The sequence below is a fragment of the Chinchilla lanigera genome, unplaced genomic scaffold, assembly GCF_000276665.1.
Source record: "Chinchilla lanigera isolate Chin_1 unplaced genomic scaffold, ChiLan1.0 scaffold00023, whole genome shotgun sequence".
NCBI lineage: Eukaryota > Metazoa > Chordata > Mammalia > Rodentia > Chinchillidae > Chinchilla > Chinchilla lanigera.
In genome coordinates, this window is record NW_004955424.1 from 16,431,065 (window position 1) to 16,457,997 (window position 26,933).

The window sequence follows — 26,933 nt, forward strand, 5'->3', positions numbered from 1 at the left end:
GGAAGAAAGATAGCCTCTTTAATAAATGGTGCTGCAAAAACTGGCTTTCCACATGCCAAAGACTAAAATTAGACCCATGTCTATCACCATGCACTAAAATAAAGTCAAAATGGATCAAAGATCTAAATATTAAAGCAGAAACATTAAATCTACTGAAGGAGAAAGTAGGTAGAAATCTTATAGACATAGAGGTAGGCAAAGAATTCATGAACAAAATCCAAACTGCATGGGAAATACTTCAAAGAATCAACAACTGGGATCTCATCTTATTGAAAACTTTTTGTATATGAAAAGAAATCACCAACAGGGGAAAAAGAAAACCCACAAATTGGGAAAAAATTTTAGCCAACTGTACCTCAGACAAAGGACTTCTATCTAGAACATATAAAGAACTGAAAAAAATCAGACCCCCAAAATTAAAGGCCTAATTAAAAAAAAAAAAAAATGGGCATCTGAAGTGAATACACACTTCCTGGATGAAGAAATACAAATGGCAAATGAACATATGAAAAATTTTCAACATCATTGGTCATTCATGAAATTCAAATTAAAACAACACTGAGATTCCATCTCATCCCAGAAAAAATGGCCATCAGCAAGAAGTCAACCAATAACAAATGCTGGAGGGGCTGCAGGAAAAAAGGAACCCTTCTTCACCATTGATTGGAGTGCAGACTGCTACAACCACTATGGAAATGAATGTGGAGATTCCTCAGAAAACTAGGATTAGAGGTTCCGTTCAACGGAGCTATTGCCTGCCTATTTTTCCAGAGGAATTGAAAACATCATACCACAACTATATATGTGCACCCATGTATAAAGCAGCACAATTTGTCATAGCTAAACCATGGGAACAACCTAAATGCCCATCAACAGAGGAATGGATAAAAAAGATGTGGTGTCTTTATACAATGGTGTATTCCTCAGCTATAAAAAAAAAAAAAAAAAAGATAAAGTTGAGGCTTTTATAAGAAAATGGATGCAACTAGAGACCATACTCATAAGTGAAATAAATCAGGCCCACATGTGTAAACATCATATTGTTTCCCTAGTGTAAGAACTTGAAAAAGTAAATAAAACCTGAAAGGTACAATAGATATTGTGAAAGGGAAAGAAGTTGCTCAAAGAGAAGGAACAACTGGGATGAAGGAAAGGAGAAAAGAAAGGGAAAAAATATATATGGGTATACAAGGATAGCTGGGATAACTGTACTGCTGAAGTCTGTTGGTTAATTGAAAGGAACAGTTAATGCTTAAATTGTTCTTTTTTTGACCAATTTTGCATGATTATATCCAGTAATCTGAACAACTAATTTGAAGACAACAATAAACAATATAAGAGCCATTGTTGAATCCCTACTGTCTTGATTAGTGAAACTGTATTGTTTCTAATTTAAAAAAAAATTTTTTTATTCTCTTTGTTTGATCAATCTTGCATTCTTACATCTGGTAATCTGAGCAACTTCATTGAAGATAACAAGATGTAATACAACAACCACTGTTATAACCATTGTTAACTTCCTATCACATTGTTTTGAAATTCTGTATTGTTTTTATTGTTTTCATATTGTTTTGGTTTTATCTTGGTTGTTGTTAGTTTGTTTTCTCTTCTCTTTAAAATAAAAAAAAATTCATACAACCATGAAGTTAAACAAGTTCTGAATTTTAGAAATACTTAGCTCTACATATGCAGGTATAGAAATCTGTTAAAATGCTAATCTGTAATACAGACTGTGGATTTGATCACTATCCCATTCCCACCCTAAAAAACAAAACAAACAAACAAAATTTTGTAATTATGAGCTTTCTTATAGAACTGTACTTGGAATATCCAGTTATAAACAAATTAATTATGTATATATGAACAGGCAATTATGTTTCATTAAAATTGTAACTATATAAATGTAGCTCTGCCCTATGAGAAAATATATAGTTTAATAGTTCAGATCTTTTCATCTCCCAATTATCTTCTGGCAATGAGTATGATATAATCTCACATTAATTCCCTATTTCCACAACCTGAGAAAATAGGCACCTGTAATCAAGTATTAAAAGAGTGAGAGATAAAATGTTAAAATAAATCATTAACAACATATTTACCGGTTTGATTCGAAGCTGATCACCCACCACCTCAAGAATGGCATGTCTTCTGGATATTCTCTTGTCTGTTATCTAAAGGTAAAAAAATAAAATTTAAAATACAGACACCTCCTTAAAAAATAAAAAAACAAGACTGGGGATATGGCTCAGTGGTAGAGTTGTTGCCTCGTATTACTACTTTCCCTTCTCACTTCCTGTTTTCTTAACCACTGTGGATGGCCTGAGAGCTTAACTGCAGTTTGGCCCGAACTGCCACTGCTTGACCTCAAATCCTGCAACCACACCCTTTACATTTATCAGACTGCTTCTTCTGCCTGGTAGCACAAGGCCCTACGTTTGATCCTCAGCACTACGAAACAAACAAACAAAAAATAAGCAAACAAAACCCTTAGCAATGTTTTTGAAATCAGTAGGCTAGATATAAAGTATCATTCATTTAACAATTCTATATTGAAATGACTGTCCTCATTTAAAAGATAATGAAACAACACAGAGATAAAGAGACTTGTCCAAAGTCATGGAAGAGTAAATGAGAGCACTAAGATAAGCTTCGGAACTAACAGACACAATGATCTTACATGATAGTTTCCATTCATAACAGACAATTCTTATCAACAAAACTCTTACATGAGAAAAAAGTCTACATAACATGTACTATTAGGAAACATCTAAAAGACAACAAATGTTTTAAAAAGAAGCAGTGTGATAAGAGATTGGCATATATATATATGAATAAAATCATGCATACACACACACCCAGAGATCAAAACCTATGGTGAATGTATATATATATTTTTTTCAAATTTTATTACAATAAAAGATACATTGTTATTAACCCCACCTCAGAATATTTCTCCTCACTTCAAACTAATGTATCATCATTCTTGACAATTTTTGAAGCAATTCTGGAAGTTCTCTTTCATGTCTTCAAGACAAGGGAGCAAAAGTATAATGAATGCTCCTGGCAAGTATCATCCAATGGAAAAGCAGGCTCATAAAAACATTACGATGTGTTCTCTCCCACCTTATTCACCAAATCGAGCACCATGCAACTTCTGGCTCTTCCCCCAAATCTGAAAGACCATGAAAGGTAAATGTTTTGAATCGATTCAAGACACTGAAGTAGTTCCAACAGTATAGCTAAGGCACAAGGTCTTCCAGAACTGCTTCAGAAAGTGGCAAGAATGATACATAAGTATATTCAAATCAAGGGGCAATATTGCAAGTAGCATTAACAGAATGTCTCTTAGTGTAATACATTTTTAAAAATTTTTCATTCACCGTATTTTTATCATACCTCATTTTTGCTTATTTATATCCAATAGTGTTCTACTTATGCTCACAATCCTTTCTGCAGACCACAGTTCAAAAATCATGAGCACTTTAAATGCTGAAAATTATTGTTAATCTTTTCCACTTCACTATAAACACAATACCTATAATTAAGATTACCTTTTTTATTTGTGGCTAATGTATAATGAAGTATTTTAAGCACCAAAGCACTTAACACCCTAATTATATAACCCATCTCTCGGTTACCTTACTATCTAGCATTTGAACTCTGCCATTATCCACAGCAGGACTAAAATGATCTGTAAAAACAGACCACAGCAATGCATAAATACAATTAAATGCGTTAGTTCCACAAAATCTTGCAAAACTGTGAAAATAGCAGAAATCACTACTCATTTGTTCAATACCAGACAGCCATTCCACACTTGGAGCTATGACTATAACACAAGTAGTAATATCATCAATCACAACAAAGAGAACTTCTAGGAAGGTGACAGAGCAGTAAGCAGCAACAAATCCACCTCTCCAAAATTCAGGTTCCAGATACTGGAATATGAAAAGTCATTAATGTTCTTATACACAAATAACTGGAAAATAACAACTTAAAAGAAGAAAGGAGGTGGGCCCCTGGGATACACGAAGGATCTGACAGGAAAATTGGAGCATAAAGATAAATTGCCGCATAAGCCAGTATCAGCCAGTGAAACTGAAGTAATTTTTAAAAGTGCCAACTAGGAAAAGCTCAGGCCCCGATGGATTCACTGCTGAATTCTAACTACAGGGAAGATCTAATACTCCTCAAACTCTTTAATAAAATCAAAAGGGAAGCAGTATCCCCAAAGACATTCCTGAAGCAAGCATTACCTTGATTCCAAAACCAGAAAAGGACCCAACCAAAAAAGAGAACAAGCCAATCTCTTTAATGAACACCGATGTGGAAATCCTCCATAAGATATTGGCAAACAGAATGCAGCAGATCATCAAAAAGATCTTACATCATGACCAAATAAGATTCTTTCCAGGCATGGTTCAACAAATCAATATATGTAACATACCATATAAACAGAAGCAAGGACAAAAATCATCTGATCATCTCAATAGATGCAGAAAAAGCATTTGACAAAATCCAACATCCATTCATGACAAAAACACTAAAGGAAACAGGAATAGAAGGTCTTTCTCTCAATCTGTTAAAAGCCATCTATAACAAATCAACTGCCAACATCATATTAAATGGTGAGAAGCCGAAAGCTTTCCCTCTAAAACCAGGAACAAGACAAAGATGTCCGTTATCACTGTTTCTGTTTAATCTAGCTCTTGAAACATTAGCTAGACCAAAAAGGCAAGAGAAGGAAGTAAAGGGATATGGACAGGGAAAGAGAAAATTAAATTATCACTATTTGTTGATGACATGATCCTCTACATAGCAGACCCCAACAACTCCACCAAAAGACTTCTAGAACTAATATTCAAATTTGGCAGTGTAGCAATATGCAAAGTCAACATTCAAAAGTCATTAATGTTCCTATACACAAATAAAAAAACTCACTGAGAGGGAAATTAGCAATAGCATCAAGAAAAATGAAACACTTAGGAATTAACCTAACCAAGGACGTGAAAGACCTCTGCAGCTACACTACTCTGAAAAAGGAGACTGAAAAAGACATCAGAAAATGGAGAGAGAACCCCTGTTCCTGGATAGGCACAACAAATATAATCAAAATAACCCTATTTCCAAAACTACCATAGATTTAAAGCAATCCCAATCAAAACACCAATAATATTCTTTGCAGAACTGGAGAAAGCAGTCCAAAATTCATATGGAACCAAAAAAGACCTAGATTAGCAAAAGCAATTCTGGGCAACCAGAGCAAGGCATTGGGCATCGCAATCTCAGACTGCAAGTTATACTACAAAGCTATAGTGATTTAAAAAAAAAAAAAAAAAGAAGGGAACAAGAAAAAAAAAAAAAAGATTCATGGATCAACAGAACTGAATAGAAGATATTAAAATAACTCCAGGAGTACTTGGCTATGTTATTTTTGATGAAGGGGCCAAATTCCTTTGCTGGAGGAAAGCTAGCCTCCTTGAAAAATGGTGCTAAGAAAACTAGCTACTCACATGCAGGAGGTTGACCCTAAACCCACATCTTTTACCATGCACTAAATTAAAATCACAGTGGATCAAAGATCTAAACTTAAGAACAGAAACAATCTGCTAGAAGACAAAATAGGTAAAACTCTTGAACACATAGGTGTATGCAAAGACTTTCTGAACAAAACATCAATTGTACAAGAAAAAAACACCAATAATCAACAAATAGGATTACATCAAATTAAAAAGTTTCCACATAGCAAAGGAAATCACTAACAGAGTGAAGAGACAACCTATAGAGTAGGAAAACATTTTTTTCCAGCTACTTCTCAGACAAAGGACTAATAGCTAGAATATGTAAAGCAAAAAAAAACCCAAAAAGACCCCCTTCAATTTAAAAACTTCATTAAACATGGGTATCTGAAATGAATAGACATATCTCAGATGAAGAAATACAAATGGCCAATAAACACATGAAAAATTGTTCAACATGACTGGCCATTTGAGAAATGCAAATTAAAACAACACTGAGATCCCTCATCACTCAGAAAAAATGGCTACTTAAAAGAACTCAACCAATAACAAATGCTGGTGAGGCTGTGAGGAGAAAAGAACCCTTCTCCATTGTTCATGGGACTGTGAACTGAAACAGCCACTATGGAAATTACTATGAAGAATCCTCAAAAAACTAAAAGCAGAAATTCCATTTGACCCTTCTGGGTATCATTCCAAAAAAATTAAAGACATCATAGCACAGTGATATATGCATACCCATGTTTACAGCAGCACAATTCATAATAGCTAAATCTTGAAAACAGCCTAAATGTGCATCAATGGCTGAATGGATGTTTAAAATGTGGTATTTAAACACAATGGAGTACTACACACTCTGCCATAAAAAAGGATAAACTTGAGTCATTTGTAGGAAAATGGATGCCACTAGAGACCATATGTTAAATGAAGCAACTTGGACACACATGCTGAAATATCACATCTTAAATATCACTTAAATATCAGATATTAGGAAAAAAGAAAAAGAAAAAAAGTATTGTAATTCAGTGCAGACAATGTCATCTAAAAGTGTACCTTGACTTAGTACAATCAGTATAACTGTCTTACATATTTTATATTTTCTTTGGCCTATTAGTCTGGTTTTCAGTCTGTATATATGATAATTAACTTCATAAGGTCTTACAAGATAAGTAAATGAATCTGATGCTGGAAAAATAAAAAGGGAGTAGAGGTGAGGGGGAGAAAGGAACTAAAATTTTTATATACATGTACAAACCCCTTATAGAGAAAGTAAATATTCAGTACTGCACATATGTACTAATAAACATCAAAAAATAAAAATAAAACAGAATCACAACAAAGTAACACATAAATTTTCCACAAAACCATAGTTACTTTTTCAAATATTTTCTAAAATAAAACATTTTAAAGGTGGCCCATTTTAAATATTCCTCTGATTAGCCTGGATGCCTATTTCAGAGAAGCAAATATAAACTCTTCCAACTTTCAAATTTTAGAGATTTCCTTCATTTTCCCCCAGTGTTCCCTAGTAGGCCAAAATCAAAAGCAGTTATCAAAAGAATTTTATCATTTGCACAGAATTTCCACTTAAATGTTGATATTTACCATAATACTGCTAAGGTTTTATTCACATTTCACATATTTAGAAACTAAAAATCCAAAAAACTACAGTAACTTCGGTAGATCACTCTTTGAGTGGACACACTCCAAATGCACACTCTTCTTAATAAAAATAAATAACTTATGGAGGAAAAATATTCATGACTATACCTACACATAATACTTTAAAAGTAATCATAAATACAAATTATTCTGTGGCTCACAGGAAAAATTTTCTGTTTCTAACTTGGGTACCAAAATCTCATTATTACTTCAATAATTCAAACTGTCAAATATAAAATCATAATATTTAGTGATAGTTCTTATAATAAGCAATTTTAGGTGTTTTTTTTTAAACTATATTTTTGCAGAACGTAATAATGACTTTTCCTACCCCAGTCTTGTTTTGAAATAGGTTTTGCTATGACTAGGAAAAGGGTATTTCAAATAATACAAAAGTATAATGTGACCTCTAGTGGACACATGATTCTACAACTCTGCAATTTCATTACAAGCTATACATCTCTAGAGTAACAAAATAAGTGTTTCTAAAGCTCTGAAATTAACATCATTTAGTTATAATGTGCCTTTCAAAGATGTGTATGCTACAAAATTCTAAGTAATGTGTATGCTACAAAATTATCATTCACGGTTTCTCAAAGGAAAGCGTAAAAGTTTAAGAAATTATCACTAAAACATTTTAATTTCAAGGTGAGGCTATGGAGGGGTGTGTAGAGCAGAAGACATATGGATTATCCTGAAGATCTGATGACTTGCTTCGTTTAACAGTCTGTTACTTACTGCTCCTTGCGCACAGTGAATATTCAATACCTACTTCTACTATGCAATAGTAACAGCAAATATTTTCCACAACCAAAAGCACTGCTCTATACTTATCAAGTATCAATGCTTTTAGTTTTCACAAAACCTGTAGAGAAGATTTTTATAGGTGAGACAATGGAAGTGCAGACAGGTTAAGTAACTATGTACTTACAGATACACAACCAATAAGCAGTGGAGCCAAGATCTGAACCTAAAAATTCTGATTCCAGAGTCACCCTTGCTCTTAACACTGTACTGCCTCCCTTAATGTCACAATATAAAACTCCATTTTTAAAGATTACACAGTTCTAACTGTTTAAACTAGAACATAATAAAGAACTGGAAATAAGGCAGGAATGGCTATTTAATAATCAAATAGACATACTAAGAAGACTTAGGCTCTAAATAAAGCTTCAAGGGACCATCCAATTTCTATTTACTCCTGTTTATTCCAGTGTCATCCTCATGTCTAACAAGATGTCATCTAAATTCCCAGCTCTCTATTCACAGCAGATAATAAAAAAGATAGGATTTCAGAGCACTGTCAGTGCACTGACAACAGAGAGAAAATGACTGATGTTGGTCTGCATGGAGAAAGAGAAAGATAATTAAAAAGCAAAGAAACTCAAGGATTCAAAAAGAACATACTGAGGAACAGTCACAGCAATGACTCCACTCTGGATACCAAGTTCTGCCTTAGTTACTTTTCTTATTGCTGAGGCAAAATACCCAACACCCAAAGTTAAAGGAGAAAAAGCTTATTTGCCTCACAGTTTGTAGAGGTTTCAGTCCATAGTTGGCTAGCTGCAAGGCAAAGCAGCCTGACAGAGGGGCACTGCAGAGGAGAAACAGTTCATGGCAGACAAAAGACAGCAAGCCAAGAGCCACAAGCAATAATAGAAGTTTCTTTCTGCCCCTTTTATCGAGGCTACCCAGTTTAGGGCAAGTGCCAAACCAATCAGTAGACTAATTTGGTGATCACACAACTTTAATCCCAGCATCACAAATTGTAGATCTAGCCACATTGGAAAAATCCCCACCTATTCACTACATAAGGCTTTGGTAAACATCTAGACACAAACCATAACAAGTACACTATGCAAGCAATGCACTTTCAAATGTATTCAGGAGAAATATACTCTCACACACTTACACATGAACACACACACACACACACATCACAGAATATGTTGAGTAAACACTGACTGATCTGGAATGACAGTGCACACCTGTAATCCCCAGCACTCAGGAGGCTGAGGCAGGAGGACTGCTCAGAGTTTAAGGCCAGCCCAGGCTACATAGTGAGATCAAGGGCAGCCTGCACTACAAAATGAGACTCCATCTCAAAAAACAAAAACAAAGGGGCTGGGGATTTAGCTCAGCGGCAAAGTGCCTGCCTGGCAAGCGCAAGGTCGTGAGTTCGCTTCCCGGTACCGGAGAAAAACCAAAAAAAAAAAAAACAAAATTGATTAAAACATTTGATTAAACTACTGTTTGTCACATTTTTGATACTTGTAGCCAAAAGCAACTGTGACTACTACATATTACTCTGACAGTTGCTATAGTGGTAATAACCAGATTCATGTTTTTCTTTTCTCAGCTGTGAGAAAACAAATACTAAAAAACTAAATTGGGTATTCAAGTATAAAAACTTTTTATAAGATTAGAAGAACTGCACAGCATATGATACAAGTTTTAAAAAGAAACCCTGAAGAACATACAGGCAGAAGCAGAATACTTAAATTCTCATATCCTTTGGTAGCAATAACTAAAATGATAATGATGTTTTTCCTATACCATAGAAAAAAAACCTTTTTATTTGAATTCTTCATATTGTTTCTTGAACAGGGACAGGGCTCTCCATTCTTTTATCACTTTTTTATTGATATAACATGGACTCCGTGCCTTTAATTTTCTACTTTTGAATTGAAAGCCTCATCCATCATAATGTACATACAAGTCTTTCCTCTATTTTTAAGATATGAACATTGTGTCAGGAAATAAAAACAAGAAAACATAAAAGAACTATTTTTGATTTGTTTGGTGCCAAATATATATTTTTAGCATTTACTGATGTCAAACAAAATGAAGATTTTTCTTCTGGTACTAGCAGAAATGCTTAGCTATTCTGAATCACATTTCTAACCTATTTGTTTTTACTACAATTCTTAAAATTCTAAAAGTAAAAAACAAACCTGAATGGAGTAGAAGCATAAAAGCTACAGGACCCCGAAATAAATGGAACAGAGCAGTACCTCTCATTTAATTTTTGCCTATATTACTGGAAAACCAATACCAGTTAATTTTTCTTAAAATGATTTCCTAGATAGATTTCTGAATATCATAAGCAGGTATATTTCGTGAACTTCGTGTTCCTATTTAGCCTGATTCTTAAAAACATAAAATAAGCAAGATATTTTCCAGTTTAAACTACTGCATATTATACATATTATACACAAGAGCTAAGATAATAAAATTATCCTGTACAATATAATTTATAGTGCCTTCCCAGAAGATTTATAGTTTGTTCTATGAACAACAGATAAAAAAATAGACAAATTTATATTTTTATGGTAAATAAAACCCAAAAATAGTATGAGGTGTAAGCCAGTGTTATGGAAAAAATGCAAACCCCTAACAAAGAAACATGGGATCTATTTTAGGTGTAATTTGTATAAGATTGTTTCCTTATACTTTGTGTGCTGCATGTGTAGTGGGTAAGTAAAATCTAAAATTAAGACTGAAATTGAATTCACACTAATTACTAGAAAGAAGTCTTCCTACTGTGGGGCTGCCCAGCATCAGGTCCAACATTTACTCAGAGCTCAGTCATCAACACTAACATGCTGCCATCACATGTGATGAGAAGTCGGTCATATTCCTCAACAGGTTAAGTTAGCTGATATGAGATGTTTAACATTACTGCGCTTGGAATCTACCAAAAATCTAATTTCTGATGTTACCACAGGGCAAATCTGAAGAAAGAGACTTGAATTTAATTGGAAGTTCTCCACGTAGACTCCAGCTTACTAATACTCTTTGAAGGGTTATTAATATACTGGTTAGGAAATGTTCTCTGGAATTTGTGAATATACTTTCCAATAAGAATAATGATATAACTGGTAGGTTATCAGACTAACTCATAAACACCTATTTAATACATAATTCTGATAAAATGTAGATGATTTTGATTTTGAAAAGTAAAGCATATCACCTTCTGAGCTATCACTTCAAGCCTGTTGAATCATTAGCCAATATGACAGAATTCTGCAGACTTGGTACTATTAAAATTTCTACTCACCAAAACCTGTTTGGCTTGCAATGCTACTTGTAGAGTGAATTCCATAAAGTATGAGAGTATCATCCTCATCATTAATATACTGCTACAAAGGCGACATGGGGAGTGAAAACATAAATAGACCTTACCACAAACTAGGTTTCAAACTCCAATTGGAACTTAGGAAATATATGTATAGAAAATAGGAACTTAGGAAATATATGTATAGGAAAAGCAATTTATTACACATATATTGAAATAGACAAAATCTGAGTCTCTGAAAAATGCTGGAAAGGATATGGAGAAAAAGGAACTCTCATTCATTGCCAGTTGGAATGAAAATAGTACAGCCACTTTGAAAGACAGTTTAGCAGCTTCTTACAAAACTTAACATACTCTTACGATATTATCCAAAAACTGTGCTCCTTCATATCTACCTAAATAAGTTAAGAACTCACATTCAAGCCTGTAATCCCAGCATTGGGGAAACTGAGGCAAAAGGATTGTCATGAGTTCAAGGTCACCTTGGGCTACACAGCAAAACCTGTCTCAAAAAAAAAAAAAAGAACCTACATCCACAGAAAACTTGCACATGGATATTTATAGTAGCACTGTTCCTAACTGCTAAAACTTGGACACAACCAAAATGACTTTCAGTAGGTAGAAAAATGATCTATGATACATTCAGACAATAAAATATTATCAACACCAAAATGAAATATGCCAGCAAGCTATAAAAAGACATGAAGGAACCTTAAATGTATATATCTAAATGTAATCTGAAAAGGCTACATACCCTATGATTCTAATAATATCATACTGTAGAAAAGGCAAAACTGTAGCAACAGTAGAAAGTTCAGCAGATGTTAGCTGGTGAAAGAAAGGATAGATTGGCAGAAACATAGAGGATTTTTAGAGCAGTAAAACCATTCTATATGATACCACAATGATGGGTACATGTCATTATACATTGCTCAGATCTCACAGAATGTACAATACCAGGAGTGAATTCTAGTTTAAACTACAGACTTTAGGTGGTAATGGTCTGATATATTTATCAACTGTAATAAATCCATCACACTGGTGTGAGATGCTGATAGTAGAGAAGGCTGTACAGGACCAGGACCAGGAGCCACATGAGACCTCTATACTTTTCATTCAGTTTTGCTTTGAACCTACAACTATACATCTGCACAGGACCAAGAGCCACATGAGACCTCTACACTTTTCATTCAGTTTTGCTTTGAACCTACAAGTACTCAATAAAAGAATGTCTATATTTAAAAACTAATATATTTGGGCTGGGGATATAGCTCAGTGGCACAGCGCCTCTCTGGCAAGTGCAAGGTCCTGAGTTCGATTCTCTGTACCAAAAAAACAAAAAACTAATATACTTTAAAAAGGAATGTTGGTAACAAAGATTGAATTTCACTATGTTTTGCTCTCTGTATGTGATGAGCTTCTTTGCTGTGTTTTCCTGCCACTATAAAGACATAATGACATTCTCACTGTTAAAATGTTTTACTACTGGGACTGGGGATTTAGATCAGCGGTACAGCGCCTGCCTGGCAAGCGCAAGGTCATGAGTTCAATTCCTGGTACTGGAAAAAACACAACAACAACAAAAAAATGTTTTACTACTGGCTGGGGAGGTGGCACACACTGTAATCCCAGCACTCAGGAGGCTGAGGCAAGAGCATCACTGTGAGTTCAAGGCTAGCCTGGTCTACAAAGTGAGGTGAAGGCCAGCTTGACCTGCATAGTGAAACTCTGTCTCAAAAAAAAATTTTTTTTAATGTTTTACTACCAAGACCACTGTACATACTGAATTGCAGCACAATCAAGATTTATGACAAAAACCAAATTGCATATGAACCACTTGAAAGAATCAACAACTGGGATCTCATCCTACTGAAAAGTTTCTGCACATCTAAAGAAATCACCAGCAGAGTAAAGAGAAAACCCACAAACTAGGAAAAACTTTTAATGGACTGTCCCTCAGACAAAGGGCTTCTATATAGAACATAAAAAGAATTAAAAAAAATATCAGCCCCCTCAAATTTAAAGATCCAATCCAAAAATGGGCAGCGGACATGAATACACACTTCTCAGACAAGGAGATACAAACGGCAAATAAATATATGAGAAAATGTTCAACATCATTAGTCATTCGAGAAATGCAAATTAAAACAACATTGAGATTCCACCTTACCCCAGTAAGAATGGCTAGCATTAAGAAATCAACCAATAACAAATGCTGGCGAGGTTGTGGAGAAATAGGAACCCTTCTCCACTGCTGGTGGGAATGCAGACTGGTGAAACCAGGTTGAAATCAGTTTGGAGATTCCTCAGAAAACTAGGTCTAGAGGTCCCATTCAACACAGCTATTCCCCTGCTGGGTATCTTCCCAGAAGATCTAAAAACATCATATCACAGTGATATATGTGCACCTATGTTCATAGCAGCACAATTTGTAATTGCTAAATTGTGAAAGCAACCCAAATGTCCATCCACTGAGGACTGGATAAGAAAATTGTGGTACTTTTATATAATGGAATATTACTCAGCTATAAAGAAAGATAAACTCGAGGCCTTTATAGGTACATGGTCACAACTAGAGACCATACTCATAAGTGAAATAAATCAGACCTGCATGTGCAAGCACCACATTGTTTCACTAGTGTAAAACCTGAAAGAGTTAATTTAAACTAGGAGGTATGATAGACACTGTGAAATTATAGGAAAGTACTCAAGGGTAAAGGGCAACTGGGATGTGGGAAAAGAGAAGGGAAAAAAGGACAAATTTTGTATGTATGTATATACAGGATAGTTAACATAGTTGTTCTACTGTCTTCTATTTCTTTGCTGAAAGAAACTGTCAATAAGTCCTTTATTGATCAATATTGCATGTCTCTATCTGTTTTCATGAGAAACCACTTTGAAGATATCAATATGTAATAAATACAACAAACATTGTTAATTTCCTACCACTTTGTTTGTAACTCTGTATAGTCTGTACTGTTCTTTTGCTATTTTGTAAAAGGTTGTCTGCCTGTTAATGTTTTCCTCCTTTTATTTTTAAAATAAAAAAAAAGGATTTATGCAGTGTGTGTCAGAAAAACATGACTGGTTAAGTGAGAAAAGTCATCTTTATTAACATTAATATTGAGTAGATATGAATTTACATTGAACTTCCTGAGTTTTTCTACTTAGAACTGTCTTTGCTCTCTTGAACTACAGAAAAATCTCACTGGAATTGCTGTTGTTTGAAAGGGCAGCCCTCATGTTGTATTTTCTTCTTGTTTGTTTATGTACCACAGGGCATCACATCCAGGGGCACTTTAACACTGGGCTACATCTCCAGCCTTTTTTATTTTTTTGAAATAATGTCTCTAAGTCATGCAAGCTGACCTCCAATTTGTAATCCTCTTGCTTCTGCCTCCAAGTAGGTGGGATTACAGGTGTATGTCACCACTACTCATACACACTGCAAAGAAACAACTACCTGTGCAGCTCTAGAATCTAAAAGCCACAAAGCAATATGCTTGTTTTTCAAATTTTTCCTTCAACACATTGAGGATGTCATTCATAAACACCTCTAATATCTGCCAAATTTGATGACAGAATTTCATTACTGAATGATTATGTAAAAAGTAAAAGCAAAGCCAAGGTGTAGAGGTACATACCTGTAATCCCAGCACTCTGAGAGGCTGAAGTAGGAGGACTGAAAATTCAAACCTAGCCTAGGTAACTTTGTGACTTAGGCAGACTCTGTCTCAAAATTTAAAAAAATAAAAATAAGCAGACAAGAAAGGAGGGGAAGATATATATATATACACATACAAAAGGATGCCTGGGATAACTGTACTGCTGATGTCTGCTGGTTTATTGAAAGGAATAGTTAATGCTTTATTTACTTATTTATTTATTTGACCAATTTTGCATGCTTATATCTGGTAATCTGAACAACTACTTTGAAGACACATATATGCAACATAACAACCATTGTTGAATTCCTATCATCTCATTTGGTGAAACTGTATCGTTTATAATTTTTTTGTTTTTATTTTTTATTCTCCTTAATGGTTTGATTAATCTTGCATTCTTACATCTGGTAATCTGACCAACTTCGATGAAGGTAAAAATATATTCCTATCATCTCGTAGGTGAATGTGCTGAACTGCAACACAATCAAGATTTATATCCCAGCTACTTGGAGGCAGAAGCAAGAGGATTACAAATTGGAGGTCAGCTTGCATGACTTAAAAAAAAAATAATTCAAAAAAAATAAAAAAGGCTGGAGATGTAGCACAGTGTTAAAGTGCCCCTGGATGTGATGCCCTATGTTGCATAAACAAACAAGAAGAAAATACAACATGAGGGCTGCCCTTTCAAACAACAGCAATTCCAGTGAGATTTTTCTGTAGTTCAAGAGAGCAAAGACAGTTCTAAGTGGAAAAACTCAGGAAGTTCATTGTAAATTCATATCTACTGCAGCACTGATTGTGCTCCAATAACAACCACTGTTAATCTTTATCATTTTGGCTCTGAAACCCTGTATCGTTCTTACTGTTTTTGCTTTGTTTTGTTTTTGTCTATGTTGTTGGCATTTTGCTATTGTTCTTTTTTTGTCAATTCTCTTTAAAATAAAAAATATAATTAAATAAAAAGAGCCAGCTAGGAATATAACTCAGTGCAAAGGTGCTGGGTTCAATCCCCAGTACCACAAGAAAAGAAAGAAAGAAAGAAAGAAAGAAAGAAAGAAAGAAAGAAAGAAAGAAAGAAAGAAAGAGCAAAATCCTGACAGGATAATTGATCAACATTCTAGTTGCCATGGTTAAAAACAGAACCACACATTAGCAAGCCTGTAACACAAAAGATATGCTACACATAATGAAACGGTCCGCAAACTGCTGCCCAGTTTATAAGACACAGGCCAAAAATCCATCCATCTTTTAACCAAACATACAGCACTCTCTATTGGTGACAGTTTCTTAAGCAAGTCAAAACTTTTAATAACAGGGTGATTACTAGATGAAACATCCAGTTTCCAACCTCCATATCAAAACCAAAACAAAACAACTCCCAGGAGCTCCTTCAAATGTTTGTATACTTAGCTAACTGGAGAAAAGTAACAAGATGTTATGTAAACATTTAAATAATCACTTGCCCAGAAGAAAAAAACAAACCAGCAACATGAACTTCCTTCTCAATAACCTTACTACATATACATGTGTATTCACACACACACACACACACACACACACACACATACCCTTAGGACCAACTTCTATAAAACAACCTTAAGGCTAAAACCAAGGGTCCCATTCAGACACTGGAAGATAACCAGAAAAATAATCAATGCTCTTTACTCTTTGGTATCAACTGCCACAGGTCTGTATAAATTGTCCAAGAGAAAACTCCTACAGAATAAGAATCCACCTTGGCGAGCTCCACAGTGCTAGGATCTGAAAAGTGTTCTACACAAAGTGGGCATTACATGAGAAATGTTGAATGACAGGAGATACACGCGCACGTACACTGACAGATGCACTAAGGAAGAGATCTATAGAATTCCGAAAGCAATTTGCAAATTTTCTAATTCCTAATCCTCCCAAAAAAGATACAGAATATACTGTCTTGTGGCAATAGGCATCCAAAAGCTTTAAGCGATTTATGGTTCAATTTTGTCTGAACAATGGGGATAAGAAAAGCGCCTGGTTTATAGGGTTTTGAAAAAAGCATATTAGTTGATATATAAAAAGTGTCCTTAGGCCAGTGACTGGAACAGCACACACTCTGCTCTAAGGGTTAGCTACTGATATTACTAAAAATGACAGTATAGTAAAAGTAGGGCCTATCTGGTCCTTTAAAGAAACTCAAAGCTTAAAAAGAAATTAACCTAGGGGAGATAAGATCATGGGTGGGGTGGACAAACCTTTTGCTGTAATGAGCCAGATGCTACTGTCAACATTTTAGGCTTTACAGGCCAAGGCGCAATATTCTCAACCCTCGGAATAACTATACGCCCGGAGAAGTTAATAGGTTTTTGTTTGTTTACATTTTACATTTTAAAATTGAATAAAAACTATTCTTAGTTGCTGCGCCACACACACACGGGCTGGATCTGGCCCCTGGCCCTCGTTCGCCAACCCCTGGTGAAAGTGAGAACGATGACTGTACGTACAGTCAGTGGGTTTCAAAGGCAACGTAAAGAAATGTTTGTGCGCTGACCGAAGTTGACTGTAAAACGTGCTGCCCCAAACTTCTAAAATCCAGGCAGGCAGGACCTGCCGCTGGGAAACAGCTCCGGGTTCCACCGAAGGGCCTCGGACCCAGCAACGACCTTGCAGGACCGCCGAGTCCGCACAGCCCCCTCCCACACTTACTCCCAGCAACGGCCCGCGGCCGATCACCGTCTCCCCGGGCGCCAGGGCCACCCGCGGACCGCCGTCCTGCGGCTGCAGCTCGAAGCCCCCAGACATGGCAGGCGAAATTAGGCCCTTTCTTGAGAAGACGGCCCCCGCAGTCGCTTCCGCCTTCCACAGATGCCCACGCTCCTAGGAGACACGGGGAGAGAGGGAGCCAAACTCGGCTCGCGCGACTGCAGTCCTGCCCGGACTGCGGGCCCAGTCACTGTTTTCGAAGTCCCGCCCGCCACCTGAGCCAGTGACGTGTTCGGGGATTCCCCGTCAGACAGCCTCCAAATTTCTGTTTGCAAGCCCGGCTTCTCCCCACATCCAACCCTTCTCTCCGCCCACCGGCTTCATAGGACGCCGGATCTTGTAGTCCTTGATGCCTTCCTACCCGTCTTCTCTAAGCTAAAATACCTTAAGAAAACTACCAATCCCAGAAGGCACTGCGCCCCCCTCTGCGCCTGTGCTACGCGTCACCGGGGCGGAGCCAGAGGGGGGGTGGGACGTAAAGGATTATGGGGAAGGACTGGAATCCCGGAGAATTTGAATGGTAGGAGGAGAAGCCAGACCGACTCAGTACGTAAGTAGGAAGGTCTTCCCCTACTGCATTATCCTCTACGCCAGGGGCGGGGGCGGCCCCGGTGCAGGCACAGCCTCCCTCAGCTTCCTGGAACCGCGTGACACTGCCTGCGGTGGTTCTTGTTCTCTTGTCAGTGCTGGAGTTCTTGGGGCTTGGGTAGCGGCAGACCACGCTAGAAAGGTGGCCTGGATGGGACACGGGGTCCTTACCGCTACCGACGGGGTCCGGACGGAGTGGGAGACTCTCGGATCTAGTCTAGCCGAGCAGCGCCCGCCCCTGCCACGCCTCGATCCAGTGACACTTGAAAGGGAGGGGAGCTCTCACCTTGCTGGAAGGACAGTTGAGCAAAATTTGGTACACAAAGGAGAAGGGGCAGAAGGGGAGCAGTTTTCCAGACATCTGGTCGAAACCGAACTTGAAAAATTTCTAGTAAGATTTTAAGAACCTGCCCACCGCATCTCCACTGAAAATCAAAAGCTTTCATACACCTTCTGTGGAATTCTTTTGACGCGAAGAACCATTATATTTTATTCTCCAGTGAGATCGTGGGAGAAGTAGCAAATCTTTAACTGCAGTGCGTTAGTAGTCTATTATGACATTCAAGAGCCTGATGGTTTGCTTTGCTCCGTAAGGCTGGTGGGAGGAGAAATGGGTGTGGCAAAAACTTGCGCTTGACTTACTTTCTTGTGTTTACCAATTTGCTTTCTTTCCCCAGACTCTCAAGAGGAAGTCCTCTGCTGAACCCAGACGTTACAGTTACTATAAAACTACCACAACTAACTTAGCCACTGTGATCTCGGCAAGTCCAGAAACAACCGAGGACCACTTGTAGAAAAGGGAACTGTTATAAGCTGATAAAAAAAAAAAAAAAAAAAAAATTAGTTGTATCCCAAGTCCCTTTGTTGCGAATCATCCCCTCATTTTAAAGGGAAGAGAAAAATGCAACAAACTGATTTTAAGTAAATACAAACTGTCTATCTCTGCAGAAGTAGTTCAAGGGTGGTGATGTACCCAGCTATGGTTACATTCATTCAGAAGCCTACACCATGGCTGGGGGTTTAGCTCAGTGGTGCAGCACCTGCCTGGCAAGAGTGAGTTCCTGAATTCCATTCCTGATACCCTGCTCTCAAAAGAAGCCTCTACCAATGTGCCTTATGTAAATTAGCTGAAACTGGACTTTAAAGCATTACTCACATGTTATAACTAAGTTACATTGTTTATACTTGTTACTTGTGTGATGGTCTCAGCAACTGTTATCTTTAGCTCATGTTTAACTATGTATAGGGGATAGCTTCAAGGGACGGTGTCTAAAATACTAACCTTAAAAGGGAATTGAAATTGCATATTTGAGACTTTGTGCCAACTGGAATCTCATCCTTTTGTCCATTTCAGGTACTATTTGTGCGAATGTGAGTACCTACCCATTAGGTACAATTAGTTACACAATTCTTATTACTAAAAGACCACCAGGTTTATGACTGAGTCACAAATTACAGATGAAGAACTTAATAGCAAGAAGTTTAATCTTACTGACCCATGCACATTTTGAAAAGTACTTGCAGTAAATACTTGAATGTGTTCTTATAGTAGTCATTATCACGAAACTCAATAAATATGGGTCTAAGGGGCTGGGGATTTAGCTCAGCGGCAAAGCGCCTGCCTGGCAAGCACAAGGTCGTGAGTTTGGTTCCTGGTACCAGAGAAAAACCAAAAAAATAAATAAATAAATAAATATGGGTCTAACATGGAGAATCATTTCCCTATTTTAGATAATTTTCTTTAGGAACAAAAAAAAAACATTTAGAAACAAATCCATTTCCTTAAAATGTTTAAAAAGAACACCCCCATGTGCAATTCAGAAGTGAGGCTACATGTTTTATAATTATCCCTGTCAATCTTTATAAGAACACACAAAAGAGAAGCAGCATTTGTCCTATTTTATAGATTGGGAAACTCTACAAATCATGCCCATTGCTGGGCATAGTGGTGCACATGTATAATCCCACCACTCAGGAGGCTGAGGCAAGAGGATTGGTGTGAGTTTGAGGCCAGCCTGGGCTACATAAGAGAGTTCAAGGCCAACCTAAACTACATAGCAAGACCTTGTCTCAAAAAACAAAACAAATCATGCCCAAAAATGTATGATGGAGAGTAAGATTTACTGTCTGATGTAAAGAAATTGAATGTATTTAAATTTTGCCTTTTAGGTTACAGATGAGGATAATTCACTAAAGCATCAAACTATGCAGAAAAATTCCAAGAGGAATAGTAAATTGAGATTTTGTGACATAGAATCGAACTCTGTGGATACTGAGCAGGAAAAAAATGAGAGTCAAAATAACTTCGTTGAACTGCTGCCTCTAGAAGTCACTTTAAAAATTTTCAGTCAGCTAGACATTCAGAGTTTGTGCAGAGCTTCACTGACATGCAGGAGCTGGAATTCTACAATAAAAGACAGTGACTCCTTATGGAAGCCTCACTGCTTGACTCTCAGAACTGTGTGCCAAAGAGAAATAGATAATGATCTACAGAATGGGTATTCCTGGAGGGTAAGTTCAACCTTTCCAGTTTACAGTGTTTTTGACAATGTCATGTTAGCAGTTTTGAGGCAACTCTTAACTTCTGCTTGGAGGAGGGAGGGTTACATACGCAGAATAACATCCTATGCAACATACAAAGTATGTTGACTTTGGAGGAGGGAAGACTAGATACGCTGAAAAACATACAAAGCGTGTTTACTTAGGAGATGGTACGATTACATATGCAGAATATGTTGACTTTGGGAAATGACTAAAAGATATTAGTCTTTCTCTGCTAAACACTGTCCATATTATCTCACACCTGTCCTATATTTTTCAAATCCTACCTTCAGAAGTGTTCCTCTGTTAAGTGAAAGCAGCTATTTCTTATCACTCCAGCTTATCCAAAACCTCCAGGAAATTCGGGGGCTTATTCTCTATATATACACGTGTACATATATGCACATCAATTCATTAATATTGTATAATATATACATATTAACATATTCATTGATATAGGTATATGATCTTCCTCTTAGTCCTGTAGGTCAGCTTCTCTAGTTTTAAACAAATTCACTAACCCACAAGCTACTACATTGTTTTTCAACGATGATGCTTTATTCCTTTCAGGACATACTGCTGAGGAATTACCAGAAGAGTAAAGTGAAACACGAATGGCTCAGTGGTAGGTACAGCAACATCTGTTCTCTCATTAGCCTACCAGAAAAAATTATGTGCCCAATGGATGCAGATACGTGGGGGGAAATTTTCGAAGCAGAACTGGAAAGATAAGTGAAAAAAATCATAAACAGTTCTTGTAACTCTTAAGAGTTTAAAACTAAAATGACTCAGGGTGCAAAAACATGTATTTTTATCCGTTTTCTCTGCCTTTTTAATACTGAACACTTACAACAGTAGAAAATATAAAAGTAAAGCTTTATATTTATTTTGCACTTTAGTAAAAATGTTTTTTACTGTCTTGTGAAAAATCATGAAATGCTATTTTATAAGAAATAATATACTGATAGAATGATTTCCAAATGTATTGTTTTATGTATTTGTGTTAGTATATTGTGGTAATTTAAACAATAGAGTGTACTGTTTTCTGCTACAGATAACTTCTAAAATTTCATAAGCAACTTGAAAAAATGATCTCTTAAGATCTATCAAGGATAGATGTAACTAGATTTGCAAGGACTAGCTAAGTGAGAAGAATATGAATTTGTTTAAATTAATTATAAATTCACATTTCAGAAACTAATTTCCATTTAAGTAGAGTCAGACTGTACTGTCAAACAGTGAAATTATTTTAAAATATATTAAACTTGTGATTTCGTTTAAAAGTAATCCAATTTTAAGATTAAAGTTCATCAGATTAATGTTCTTATTACTTTCCCACAAACCTAAGATGATTCTTTGGGGCTGAAAATTCATGGGAAGTTTCCAAAACATCTTACCTTCAGAGGAGCCACAGGGTGGCTTGCTTAGTAAATTTTTTTGACAGTCTGATAGCACCATCTAGTGTTCTCCTTGTAGATACCAAACAAAGGACTTTCAGTTCCTTTTCCTTGTCTCCATATTAAAAAATTATTCTAGGGAAACCTTAACACTTGACTTTGTTACAGTTTGACTTTGTTGCAGTTTTTGCCAGAAACCTTTATTTCAACTTTTCCCTTTTTCATAAAAGCAGGTGATTCAGTACTCCCTCTCCCAAATTATCATTCTGACCCTTGACAGCACCATAGCAAAAAATGTCTATGAAAGATTTTAGTTTGTATGGGATATTCCTAAACTATGCTCTGTAGCACAAAAAATAAGAATCCCAGATAGTGATTTATTATCTTCTCTCTTCTTAAATTTGGAAGAGGTCTTGAAAGTCAGGCTACCCAGCTTCCAGGCTATTCAGTAACTTCCCTTGTTAAACACTAAAGTCAGCCACCCCGAGTTTAAGCACCTCTAGTAATAGGATCTCTGTTATGTCACAAAACAGTCCTGCTGTACTCTGTACTTACTCTGATCATTTGAAATTCTTCCTCATTGAACTGAAGACCACCTCACTCTGAATTTGCATGCTAGTCCTGGTTCTGTTCTCTAGAACTTTTTTCTATCATTACATTCAGATATTTGAAGACTGCTATCCCATCTCTTCCTGTTTTCTACCCCAGTTCCTTCTACTGGTCATAAAGTCTAATTTCTAGACCCGACAGCATTCTCTTCTGCCCATGCCCTCTTATTAAAAATATAATTAGAAAAGAAGATATTCTGCTAATCTTATTTAGTAAGAGATACTAAGAATGCAGTTTGAAATTTTGAAAGTATGGGGAAAATCAAACGCATAGAGTGTCTTACTGAACAGTACCTGTGTACAACAGCATGTGAACACATATAGTGTTATCTATTATCTTAGTGAATATGGACTGACTTTGTCCAACCTCCTTACTCCTTACTATCACAACTTGTTCCCAGCATAAGTCTGAGCTACTGACCACTCGAAGGCCAATTCTTAGGGAATAAGAACTGATGGCAGGAATCAGGGTTATTCAAGGGCTGAGAAGATAGAGGATTATCAACCTCAAATCTGCATCTGCTGGGGCTCAAGAGCACAAAGAGCTTTCAAAGAGAGGGAAAAGAAGAATAGGGCGGGAAAGCTACATATGGCGAGGTGGGGGTCATCATCCAGAGTGTGCAACACATTATTTTCTTCTCCGGAATATTGCAAATTCATCACCTGGACGAGCCCTTAGCAACAGTTAAGAATTAAGTGATCTTGAGATTTTTGTGTTCTTTGTTCACACCATTCTCAAAATTGTCACACTGTGTTAAATTGATTGTTTTATTGTTTTCACTTTCCCCTTTAGACTGTGAACTTTTAATGGCAGGGACCATTTTTTATTTATTTTTGTGTTCCTAAAACCTGGCACACAGTATGTGCTCCACACAATATTAAGTTATTTCTGTATTTATTTATTTAATCCTACTCTGAATGTATAATGAAATTTACTTTGTTGTAAGTAATTTAAGATTTAATTATCATAGTCACAGATTTGCTATAGTACTAGTAAATTAGTAACAATAGTAAAGATTGTCTAGAAATGCAATATAATTATTACGGTATATGAGATGATTGATTTTAATGCTAACTTGTATTTGTTCTAGTCTTCTCCAAATGTATACAAGGAAAATAGGAAGTAGAAATATTGTATTATTATTTTAAAATAAACTTAATGTCAAAATATCACATGATTTTACATTACTTGGTCATTTTTTAAGAATTACCTTTGTGTCTTGGTTACTTTTTTTTCATTGCTGGGACAAAATACTTGACGCCCAAAATTAAGGAAGGAAAGGTTTATTTCGTTTACAGTTTGTGGAGGTTTCAGTCCATACTTGGCAGGTTACAAGGCAGAGTGGCACATGGCAGAGGGCTACAGCTCATGGCGGCAGAACACAGCAAAGCAACAAACACACACAAGGGAGGAAATGGCCAGAAGCACCCTCTTCCTCTCCCTTACATATGCAAACTATCCACCCCAGGTCGGGTGTAGCTCTCACACCCATAATCAATCAAACTCAAAAAGCCTGCCCCATGGCTGCATGAGGCTTTAGGGGGACACCCAGACACAAACCATAACACTTTGCAAGTTAGATAAATAAACTTTAGTTTGTTTTTTTAATTCTATTGCATTAAAATAATTCTCTGCATAGTAAGTTACAAACTATGATCATAGTGTACACCAAATGGGACAGCTTAGAACTTAATGATAAATTGTATGGAATGGGCTCAAAATGAACCCTGCATTTCTCAGACCAAGCCATTAGTGTCTCATGGCATTAGTGCGTGGAGCAGAATGGGAGGACAGAGCGCTCTGAGTCATGGATAAAATAACGTTAGGTATAAATGGTGTCTATAAGAATCAAGTTTGGAGGGAAGTACTAAAGTATTCCCTGTGTTTTCAAATTTTTAATTAGTTTAACATCTAGTATTTTAAAAATAAATTCAGAAACCTTTCTTTACTTGCTATTACTTTATAACCAATCTTAGACCAGGACATAATTAACAATAAAATCTGTCCATATGGATGTAAACTTTAGACTTTATTTTTTTAAATATACCCCTAGCCATTTTAATTTAATATTTGCTTTGGTTTATATTTCTCCTATGACTTCAAATGCCCTATAATATTAACAAAAGTAAGATGAGTAATAGCATCAGAAAATGGATTAGGAACAATGCATAAAACAGAAGATCTCATATTTTTGTTTAAAGCTGAAAAACCAAAACCATCAAATTTATAAAATTAGATCAACGGTGGCCAGAACTGATGAGTTACATTGGCTGTGATTGGTTAGGTACTTGCACTGCTCTAGTCAGTGTGCTGTGACGTGGGTGTTCTTACTCTACCTCTGTTTTGTGAATGAGGAGACTCACGGAGAATTATCTAATTGCCTAGTTCATCGCCACTCCCCAGCACTTGAACAAGGACATAATACATGGTAGGTGCTCAATAAATGTTAAACTCACCAAGTTAACTTAAAAACTTAGAATCAATAACTCAGATGGAAGAACCAAGAATGTTCTCCCAAGTTTTTGTTTTTAAACACTTCAAACCCAGATACCATCCACCTAGATATGCGAGTTGTTAACATGTCTCTACACTTGTTTCATTATTAATTTTTGAAGCATTTTTAAAAATAAATTGCAGGCATGATGGTACCTAGAGCCTGTCCAGTTTTCTATATATAATGCCAGCATTCAGTGTAAGAACTTAGCCATTCTAAAAGGCAGACTAAATGATTAAAAGCCACAAGGGAAAAAAACAGGCAATAGAAACAAAGTCATATAGATTAAGTTAGTAGTTTGTGGAAAATAACTGTTGATTAGTATGTCCATGCAAAACAGAGGAAAACAAAAAGAAACTAGATTGAGATGGAAACCTTTGCCAGAAAGCTGCTTTCAGGATCCAGGTGGGCTAAAGAACAGAAATCTCTTCTGCCATAAAATCCTCAAGAATGTTGAGGAGCTGGGGATATAGCTCAGCGGTACAAGTGCCTGCCTGGCAAAGTGCAAGGTCCTGAGGTTGATTCCCGGGATCCACACACACACAAAAAGAAAGATAGTGAAGAATGTGGAAGATAATTATTATAGCATGTATTGCTTAAGGATAGCCCATGCTTATATATCTACAACTTCATAATCACACCCAAGAAATGCAACTTCCGTATAACAACCATACTATCTAATATCGAGGCAAATTCAAATTTCCCTCAATTTGTCCCAGAAAAAAATTGTATTTTCTGAATGCATACCAATCAGAAAGTGAGAAATGGTAATCTTGATATTTTTTTCCCAGTGATTTATCATGAACCTTTTCAAATGTTTGGTTAAATGAAAAAAACTTTGTATTATAGATTTAATTTGCATTTCTCTTGCTATAAATAAATTTCTTATGTTTAAGAAACACGTGTGTTTGGGTGTATACAAATCTTTGTGTTTTCTCCATTTTTGAGTGTTTTCTGAATTAAGGGGTTTCTTTATCTGCGACATGTTACAATTATATTTCTACCAATTGTCATTTATTTTTTGACTTTGCTTATGACACATTTTCTGCAAAGCTTCTTCTTTTTTTTTTTTTTTTTTTTTGGTACCAGGAATCAAACTTAGGACCTTGTGCTTACCAGGCAAGTGCTGTGCTGCTGACCTATATCCCCAGTAAAGCTTCCTTTTATTAATGTCAAAAATATTGTTTTCTGCTATTGTATCTACACAATTAGTATAATTGAAAAGGGTTTCCCCACAGCAATGTTATAGATAAGTTTTTTCTACTACTTATTGGCTCATTTTTTTCTTTCTGAGTCTTTCCTGGAGTATGATAAGTGTTAAGAATTCAAGTTATCTTTTCCAAATGGCTCTGCAGGTGTCCTGACACCATTTATCAATGTTTGTTTTCCCCAATGATTTGAGATGGCATCTCATTCATACAGTACATTTTTTTGTTTCTATTTCTGAACTTTCAACCCAGACCTGTCCATCTATTTATATACTGTTTTATTTTATTTTACTTTTGGTACCGAGAATCAGACTCATAAACTTGCACTTGCCAGGCAGATGCTTGTGCCACTGAGCTATATCCCCAGCCCTATATACTGTTTTAACTGTAGAGGATTATATATTGGCATTTAATAGAGTTAACTCTCCTCATA

The 26,933-nt window shown here is 36.2% G+C and overlaps 2 protein-coding genes across 12 annotated transcripts in view; one reads left to right on the top strand and one right to left on the bottom strand.

Moving 5' to 3' along the window:
- The window catches only part of Aplf (aprataxin and PNKP like factor), a 110,529-nt gene extending 92,519 nt beyond the window's left edge, over positions 1 to 18,010 (bottom strand). For 3 of the 6 annotated variants that reach the window (XM_013514732.1, XM_005385664.2, XM_013514727.1), the window contains exons 1-2: positions 17,607 to 17,972; positions 2,100 to 2,171 (exon numbers count right to left, since the gene is read on the bottom strand). In XM_013514732.1, the coding sequence (XP_013370186.1) occupies positions 2,100 to 2,171; positions 17,607 to 17,702 (168 nt within the window). In that variant the 5' untranslated portion in view covers positions 17,703 to 17,972. The other 3 variants (XM_013514729.1, XM_013514730.1, XM_013514728.1) reach the window with 3 other exon arrangements.
- Positions 18,011 to 18,101: 91 nt separating this feature from the next.
- Positions 18,102 to 23,970, top strand: Fbxo48 (F-box protein 48). 6 transcript variants are annotated; one of them, XM_013514736.1, is made up of 4 exons: positions 18,109 to 18,213; positions 18,929 to 19,605; positions 20,421 to 20,762; positions 21,363 to 23,970. In XM_013514736.1, exons 3-4 carry the CDS (start codon positions 20,457 to 20,459, stop codon positions 21,522 to 21,524), a joined length of 468 nt encoding a protein of 155 aa, XP_013370190.1. In that variant the 5' UTR covers positions 18,109 to 18,213; positions 18,929 to 19,605; positions 20,421 to 20,456; the 3' UTR covers positions 21,525 to 23,970. The 6 variants fall into 6 exon arrangements, with proteins under 6 accessions (XP_013370189.1, XP_013370190.1, XP_013370187.1 ...); XM_013514733.1 differs by having other exon boundaries at positions 18,929 to 19,304; XM_013514734.1 differs by having other exon boundaries at positions 18,111 to 18,209; positions 18,929 to 19,304.
- Positions 23,971 to 26,933: the final 2,963 nt, after the last annotated feature.

What these genes read in the sequence shown, in the direction of transcription:
- Fbxo48 (XM_013514733.1), top strand. Translation starts at nt 19,260, where the DNA reads ATGGCTGGGGGTTTAGCTCAGTGGTGCAGCACCTGCCTGGCAAGA. An exon ending in GCAGCACCTGCCTGGCAAGA is followed by an intron (nt 19,305 to 20,420) that starts GTGAGTTCCTGA and finishes TTTGCCTTTTAG; the next exon opens with GTTACAGATGAGGATAATTC. An exon ending in AGAATGGGTATTCCTGGAGG is followed by an intron (nt 20,763 to 21,362) that starts GTAAGTTCAACC and finishes TATTCCTTTCAG; the next exon opens with GACATACTGCTGAGGAATTA.